This window comes from Eurypyga helias, unplaced genomic scaffold, assembly GCF_000690775.1.
Source record: "Eurypyga helias isolate BGI_N326 unplaced genomic scaffold, ASM69077v1 scaffold13565, whole genome shotgun sequence".
NCBI lineage: Eukaryota > Metazoa > Chordata > Aves > Eurypygiformes > Eurypygidae > Eurypyga > Eurypyga helias.
In genome coordinates, this window is record NW_010252146.1 from 1 (window position 1) to 8,961 (window position 8,961).

At 41.2% G+C, this 8,961-nt stretch overlaps 1 protein-coding gene across 1 annotated transcript; it reads left to right on the forward strand.

The window, feature by feature from the left end:
• Positions 1-370: 370 nt before the first annotated feature.
• NUP43 (nucleoporin 43kDa) lies at positions 371-8,032 on the forward strand (the record flags this gene model as incomplete). Its single annotated transcript, XM_010152264.1, has 7 exons — positions 371-493; positions 785-862; positions 1,233-1,410; positions 4,385-4,520; positions 5,416-5,567; positions 6,180-6,302; positions 7,584-8,032. Coding segments are annotated over 7 exons (1,005 nt in total), but the record flags the coding sequence as incomplete, so codon positions are not given.
• Positions 8,033-8,961: the final 929 nt, after the last annotated feature.

An 8,961-nucleotide genomic window follows, 5' to 3' on the forward strand; every position in this document is an offset into this window, starting at 1 on the left:
CCTCCCTTCCTCCCTCCTGCCTGTGGCGCCTTCCTCAGGAGTAGTGCGCGGCCTGCAGCCTGCTGTTTTCCCCCGGCTGTAGCGAGGAGGCCGTGACTTCTGGGCTGGAGTGTTGTTAGACGCTTTCACAAGCACTTTTGTGTGAAATGGGTGGTTGCGTTTCCGTCCAGGATAACAGGATCTCTGTTTGGGCTGTTGGAGATCATGGAAATGTGGGCGTCAATGGCGCCTTCCTCAGGAGTAGTGCGCGGCCTGCAGCCTGCTGTTTTCCCCCGGCTGTAGCGAGGAGGCCGTGACTTCTGGGCTGGAGTGTTGTTAGACGCTTTCACAAGCACTTTTGTGTGAAATGGGTGGTTGCGTTTCCGTCCAGGATAACAGGATCTCTGTTTGGGCTGTTGGAGATCATGGAAATGTGGGCGTCAATGGTGAATATCAAGGAGAACCTCAGCTGCTGTGTGACATCAGGCACAACGGTGATGTTATGGACATGCAGGTAAAGCAGCTGTATTGAATAGATCTGTATTTGCTGAGGGCTTGTCACTTAGGAGTAATTGTGATAATGAAATGTCAGAATGCTGAGAGTCACACACACACACACACAAATCTTATGATTAAGAAGGGCAAACCCAGCCAGTATCAGTTTGTGGGTTTAGGATGTGTGGTTTTGTTGTTGGTGTGGGTTTTTTTTTTAACTAGACCTACCAATAATTTAGGTTGTTCTAAAACCAAAATGATCATCTAGGTATTGGCATCAACTAATAGCACACTTAATATCTCTCCCTAGTTTTTGGATGAAGAGAGAATTGTGGTTGCCTCATCAACAGGAACTGTAACTATATTCCGTCATCATCAAAATAATCAGGTAAGTAACTTGCTACTTGTGTAATACAGGTCATTGATCTTGGTGTAACATTCTCAAAAATACTAGAGTGAGAAACACCTGGACAGCAAAATCAAATTTTTGAAGTCTGTTATAGAAAGGTTTGGCTTTATACATACAAGGAAAGAAACACAAAACACAGATTTTTAGCACATGGGCTACATAAATTAGATTCCAGAGCCAGATTGTTGAGAGAAATTTAGATCTCTGATTATTTGTGTAGGAGATTCTAATTTCTGTGAGGTAGTGTGGCTTTCCTGGAGGTTGTTTCTGGTTTTGTGAGTGTTCTGGAAGCTTTGTTCTATCAGTATCGTTACTTACCAGCAGAATTTCATGTCTGGTTACTACTTAGACTTTATCTGCCAACCAGCGGTGGGAGAAAGCCCATTACCATGTGAATCAAGACACATCTGGTGGCGGAGCAGCATGTACCGGAGTCATCTGCAACAACCCAGAAATTGTCACAGTTGGAGAAGATGGTAGAATAAATCTCTTCAGAGCTGACCAAAAGGATGCAGTTAGAACTATAGGTATGTCAAATAACTGCTCAAATTAGCTTCGTTTGGAGTGGCTTGTTTGGTTTTTAGCTTCTCAAATGATAACTCCCCAAAAAAGTGAGTCAGTTGAGAATTGATAATTCCTATATTCTTCTAGACTTGAGATACTTGATGTGTATTTCAGATGTGTTTTTATATTCATTGAGATATTTCCAAGTTTGTTTTAACTGACAGACAAGTTTCAAACTTAACATTCTCTGTAGGATTCTGTTTAATCTAAAATGGTTAAATACTATGACAGTATATGTGAAATATGGTTAGACTTCAGGAAGTATTGTGTCCCAAGCTCCTCATAACCAGAGGTCAGTGGAACAGTCATTTGAATTTGCTATTTGTACTAAGATTAACCTTCATGGTGTCCATATTCAAAAACATCTACTTCTCTGTCTAAAGGAACACCAAGAACCAGAAATCATGGTTTGTACCCTGTTCCCTAGGTGTTGTGGCTTACAGTGCTCACTTCTCCCTAATTGAATAAAGCTCACTCTTTACTCGCGTAATAGATTATGCGGCAGAGTAGGATGTTTGTGAAAGGTTTTAGAACTTGGTTATTCTGAACTCTGTCATGCTGGTCTCATGGAAATAGAATACAACTTTGTAGCATCTGTTGGAAATGGAACTTAGAAGCAGAAATAATTTAAAGGACAGTAGCACTGTGTTTGATAGTGGCATTACTAAGCTGGGACGTTCTCCCCGAAACTTCAGTTTGACACAGCACCTGTTTCTCCCAAGGAAAATCATGCCTCTAGTGGATGAAGGGATTTACACAGTGATAAGCCAATTAAGGAAGTGCGTGCTCTGGGATGTACTTGTGTGTCTGCGTGGCTGTATACACACACACAATAAATCCTATTAATTGCATACAGCCCTTTACTGAAGCTTCTTAAGAATTCCTGTAGGGAACCTGTCTATATGTGGTTGTTGTGGTGTGTTTGGTGGTTTTTTTGGTTGTTTTTTTTTCTTAAAAAAAAGAGGTAGCAGGGCTTGTGGCAGATTTTATTAACACATGCCCACAAAACACAGTAACTTCCTCTTTGAGAGGCAACAACACTAACTAGTTTGAAGGGATTATATTATTTTAAAGTTGTACCAGAACACCCTGTGTGAATATCTGTATATAAGTAAAAATATTTTAAAATAATAGAATGGCTTGCTGACTCACAGGAAGTAGATATTTAAAAAAAAAATCCATATTTTTTTCTGGCAGCTGCTCAGGTGCTTACATACAGACCTAATGATATGCAGGATGCAAGTTGTTAATTTTCTTAGGGCTTGCTTGATGGCACTGTGAAAATGTTTGCTTTGTAGTGGTAGCATCAGCCAGTGTTACATTGCTGTAAGACTGCGCTGGGGTTTCCTGGTGCATAAACATTTAAGAACTCCCATGTGAATTAATTGAGAAACATCCTTTTGGAAATAGGAAGGGAAATGTTAAAATAGGGATGGTCCATAGGTAAGTCAGTCATAGCTATGACCTGGTAAGTGAAGCTTACCTGGAGTTAGGTGGATGGGATTAGCACAAACTCATTGACTAGGGACTTTTTTCCAATAGAAGTTGGAGAGGGAGGAGAGAACATCTTGGAAAATGGTTTTAAGTTTTTTCAGGATGAAGTTCTATCATGTAAGCAATCCTTTGTACTGGTTCACAGTTCAGTGACATCTTGACATTTCCCAGGTGCTGAGCTGAACCCGCAACATGTTTTAACATGAAGATAGAACTCTTGTACATCATGAAATGTTTGTAAAGGAGTACCTTCATATTTTTGTTACTGTTTAATGGATCTGTATTAAACATACAGAGTTGATATGTTTATAGTCAACTGCGGTAGGAAAAAGTCTCCCAAGTTAATGATGTAAAAATCTTTCTGGAGCCATAAAGATGTATCATTCATAAAATTTTCCTGACAGAATAAGTGATTTAAGTCCTTTAGAACTTCAGTGTTCAGTAGTGTAACATTTATATTTCAAGATGTTGGTGGGTTTCTTTCTCTTCCGCTCATCTTTCATTTAAATAGTACACAGCAAAGAAAACACACTGATGCCTGGTTACAGATACCTGAATGAAACTTGTCTGTCTCAATATTGGAAAAGGTTTACAGCTTATGTGGCAAAAAATTCACCTATATTTTCAGTGTGGACTTCCGCAAAGAATGTTGAAGTGAAAGTAGACTTAATGTTACCCCGTCATAATCAAGGCGAAAAGTTTATACGTAAACAACAGAATGAAGATGGAAGATTATAGTGTCTGTTATTCTCTCCTAGAGCCTCAGGTTTCACCTCAATGCTGTGAAGTGTTTGACATTGTAAATAATTCTGGCCAAAGAAGCACTGGAGAAAAGGACCTGAAAAAAGAGCTTTGCCATTTAGTTATTGAGATTAACAAGTAAAGCATAATTCTGGTTTGGCCTTAGAGGCAGGGATGGATATCACATTGATAGTTCTTGGAGAAGGTCTAAAACTTAGTGAATTAAGTGCTTCTGTATACAACTGCTTGATGTTCTCGGGCAGTGTTCCTGTTTCTTGTGTTTAAAAGAACTAATGTTCTCCTGTTTCTTGTGTTTAAAAGAACTGCATTATGTGAAGCTCCGTAGCCTGCCTCCTGTCGGTAGATGCAGAGCATATAAAGAAAATGCTTATGAAAACCGTAGACCTGGCTAAATTGATTCCTCCTTTTTGGGAACTATAGAAAGAAATCTTGTGGATCAACAAGTAGTTCTGCAAGCACCGGAGCTAATTAAATACAGCTTTTCACAATTTGTCTCACTAATGTTTGATAGGGTACCCTTGCAACACTTAACATGTCATGTGACATTGGTCTGCCTCTCTGCCCCTGAAAATGCAGAGAGGTTGTAACCATGTTTAAGCAGCTGTGTTCTGTCTTCTAGAAAGAGTTACTTGGCATTAGTATGCTGTAGGTTGACCTGCATGCTTTCCTTGTCTCTTGCAGACAATGCAGACAGCAGTACGCTCCATGCGGTGACTTTCCTTCGCATAACTGAGATCTTGACAGTAAATTCGATTGGACAGTTAAAAATATGGGACCTCAGACAGCAAAGAAATGAGCCATCTCAAATATTTTCTTTGTAAGACTTTTTTTTTACGTATTTATTGAGAAGCATGTGCTACTTTATAGAATCTGATTTAAATCTTTACTGATGCCTTCTTGACAATGGGATGATAAATGACTGATTTTTTTTATGTTTTCAACTTATTTGGTATTTAAATAATCAAAAGCAGACTCTGCTTAATGGCTGAATTATTGTTGTGGCTGAGCATTATGTAGGTGGCCTGTTCTGTGATTTGGCTCTTTGAAGGACTGTTGTACCTGTACACTTGATCTTTTTGGAGGGGGTAAACACCCGCAACCCAAAATTCACTCTTCTCACTCTCCCTGAGTAAATATACTCCATACATTTACTCTACAGGACTCCATAGGACTAATGTAAGGTTTCTGGCATTTGAAATGTATTTGAATGATAACTTTGTGCCTTATAAGGTATTGTGAGAAAACAAACTGAGCTAGATTTAAATACTGTTTTGTGGAATAATTCCCATTGGTGTTATTAGGCTGTGGTTTAGGAAGCTGGTTTTGTTAATACCCAGTCTCCCTTTGTAACTGTTAGTATATGATGAAACTGTAATTATAATACGAATTTCGAAGTAACCTTCTCATTGTAGGTAGTCTTAGTGTTATCTGTAGGCAGTGTTTTCTCACTTGGGTAAAGCTGTTGGATACCGTGTGGATGTCTGTGTACCACAGGGCACGGAACCTCATGCTCATCCAACTGTAGCTTCACGTTATTGCCATACCTCTGACTTCCAGTAGATGTCATGCAGCTTCAGCCTGTAGTGACCAGATGGTGCAGGAATTGAAGCCGCAGCCAATAGCATTACCTTCTTCGTCAGTGCAGAAGGAGAAAATGGAAGCTGAATGAAGAATTCCTGGTTTGTTTTGGGTTTTTTTCTTGTCCTTCGCAGGACAGGTGACAGAGTCCCACTGCACTGCGTGGACAGGCATCCCGATCAGCAGCATATCGTGGCCACAGGGGGCCAGGATGGGATGCTGAGTATTTGGGACATCAGGCAGGGTACTATGCCAGTGTCTCTGCTAAATGCGCATGAAGCAGAAAGTAAGTATATATAAGTTCTGATAAAAAACTACCAAAAGGTGGTGTAGCTAGGATAGAAAACAGTCACACAGTTGCTACTTAATGTGTTGTTATCCAGTTGGCTTCAGTTTGTTCCTTGCCTGTATATGAGATTGTTCTTGCCTAAAAGCTAACTCTAAACTAAAGCTAGAATTAGTAAGCAGCTCTTTAATGAGTCATTATAGTCACAGCCAACCAGAATGGCTGTGTTTCTAGTAGGGTACGTGTATTAATTGCCATAGATGTGGATGCTGTAGTACGCGGGTGAGAATGCAGTTACTAACAAACCTGAAAATGTGGGGCAGGAGGGGGAACTGTCTTTTCTGTTTTCCTCCCAGAGCAAACTGCGGTTAACTAAGGTGGGGGTTTGGCCCTGGGTTCTTCTAATTCTTGTCCACATCGTGCTAGCCAAAGTTCACAGAGGGAACTGTTTTTTCTGTTTTCCTCCCAGAGAAAACTGCAGTTAATAACTAAGGGTGGGGGTTTGGCCCTGGGTTCTTCTAATTCTTGTCCACATCGTGCTAGCCAAAGTTCACAGACTGAAATACTTGATAGTTGTTCTGAAGTGGTTTTGTTTTGGTTTGATATTTCCAGTGTGGGAAGTTCACTTCCATCCCTCCAACCCCGATCACTTATTTACATGTTCTGAAGATGGATCTCTTTGGCACTGGGGTACTTCCACAGACATATCTGACAAACCATCTTTTCTTCATCAAGGTAAAGGTGTTTGCGGTCGGTGTGCACTGAATTAGTCAGTTGGCAATGTAATTGAAGTTAGTGTTCTCGCAGGACCCACTTACAACACAGACCTACTACAAAAGTTGGTTTGCTTTCTTAGAAAGAAAGCCCTGATAGTCACTACAGGGACACTGCTTAGAAGGCTAACAGTTGTGGTGTGCAGTTTTTGATGTCTCTGTGGGGTTGTTTTGAGGTTTGATGGGGTTTTTTGGTTTGTTTTAAATCTGCTGTACTCTGTCGGGTGTGTGAAGGGGCATATGTAGTGTGTATAGACAAACTGTGTTCACTTTAAATCACCCGTATGTAGAAAAGACGTGAAGGCAGCCGAAATAACACATTACTGTCTGAGTCTCCAAGGAAGATGTATGAAATGTTATAATACCAAAATAATTGATACGTGAATAGGATAGTGGAGTTATTAATTTACTCTTCAAGGTTGTAATCGGAACTTACAGTGAATGAAACTGGATCCCTTTGTGTTGTCAGGTTTTTAATTAAAGGTATGGTACTGACTTCGTAAACATTTCTGTACATGTTCTAGTCAGAAGGACTACTTGATTGCTTGCCACTTCAGACTATAAACCGTGGGGACACTTTCAGATGTCCTCTGCTGCCTTTGGCCTCTAAATTCCCATTCAAAGCTTAGTTTTGTACAGGGAAACAGTAGAGTAACCAATTCAGGTTGCACTTTGCATGTTTTAAGGTATGTTAAATAAAACCTTTAGCACCGTTTCAGCCCACTGCTAATTTTGTTAAATGATAGCTCTTAAACGGAGAGATTTCAGTTTGAACATTAAATGTTCTGTGAAAGAAATTCAGAGCCAAAGCCAGGTTATATCACTTGCTGCAGAACCGGTAGGGAATAGGTGTTAGTGAGCAAAGCTGTTGCCCCAGACAGAGCAAGACTCTGTATAAACAGACAGGAGGTCTGTCTTCACTTTAGTCTCTGGCTAGAAAGACTTGGTGATACTTGTGTGTTCAGCATGATGAGTTCATAGCTGTACTGACCCGTTTGTTTTAACTGAGGATGGAGCTGGTAGCAGGTTTCTCTGATCACTTTAAGTACTTAATGTGGGTTTTTGAAGCTATTTTTTTCCCTCATTTACCAAGGAGATGACAACATCTGTTACCTAACCTGAAAACTGACTTGAATGTAAAATGATATTCCCACTATGTCTGTACTATGCCTACTATGTTTCTCCAAATTCTGACAATATATCAACTAAATTGGAACTCATTTCCCTCTTTTCCTTCCTACAGGAGGAAGAAGTACTACCTATTTTTCACACAACACCATGAACCAGTCTGTAGTAAGTGCCTGGCTGAGCAACGATCCTACCAAAGACCGCGTGGAAATCACCAACTTAATTCCAAATCAGACTTTGTCTGTGAATAGTTTAGATGTTTTAGGACCATGCCTAGTATATGGTACTGATGCAGAAGCTATTTATGTGAGCAGACAACTTTTTGCATGAAACGGCTCCAGTATCCCTTTGAAGTACTGATCCCCTCAAACTACTGGGAAACGTCAGGTTCATTCTTAATGACACTCATTAGTCTGTTACCAGCGTGTGGGTGAGAGGCCTACAGCTTGGTCCTGGTACTGCAGAAGAAGAAATGTAAGGTGCCTCAGATTCTGAAAGCTGCCACTGGTGCTTGATGCTGCAGGATGAGTAACTGGTTACATGTAAGCTTGCTCTCATTTCTTCCCTGGTGCCTGTTGGGTTTGTACACAGGAAGGCAGTCACCAGGGCAAGGTATCTGCTGTAAACTGGTAACTGTAACACACGTGTGCATACGGAGTGAAGAAAAGGTGAACCCCTGCGGTTTAAGGTTTGGTCGTTGGTTTTTGTTTTCCTGTAAAGATATTTTTTTCAAGTATTAATTCTAAAGCCAAACTATGGGATTCTTTTGAAATTCTTTTTGTATCACCTGAGATGGGTTTTTTTTTATCTGAGGGGTTTTTTAAAATGTATTTAGGGGACAGCTTTTTATGTTAGTCTGTGAGAACTGGCAAGAAAAACTGTTAAAGCTGTGAAATGTGAAAGGTTCTGTAAGGATCTCCATGTTTTAGTAGCGCTATTTACATACAACTTGCAACGGAAAAGTGGGGCTTCTTTTACAGTTAAGTGGTCATAACTGACGTACGCATTGGTGGTGTTTTCGGGTGTGAGAGTAAGACTTCCTAAACTGGAGACACGGTCTTTTGTCACAGTCGACGTTTCGCATCCCATCTGCCGCGGTGTTGACGTGTCAGTCTTGCGTTGTACCTGCCTTTAGCTGCAGAGAGCCCCCCCCTTTTTAATAAAAAGTTTTTAGCACAAGAACACTGGGCTGACTCGCTGAATTAGCTCCAGTAGGTGCGGGCATCTTTGCAGGCAGGCAAATAGCGCTAAGTTATTTGGACCGATCCCGGGGATTCCCTCCGGCCTTCAGGCTGTTACACCAGGGCTGGGGCAGCAGCGGATTCAGACTGAAGGTGTTACACGGCATTTTCCCTTCGGAGCGTACTGCACTCGTGCGCCGGCGAGAGCAGCCGCCCTCATCTCCTGTGAGCAGGATCCCTTACGCGCTCAGAACCTGCGGGGGCGAGGGGCGGTGCGCTGGGGTCGCTGCCCAGCGGCGCGTCAGAGGGTGG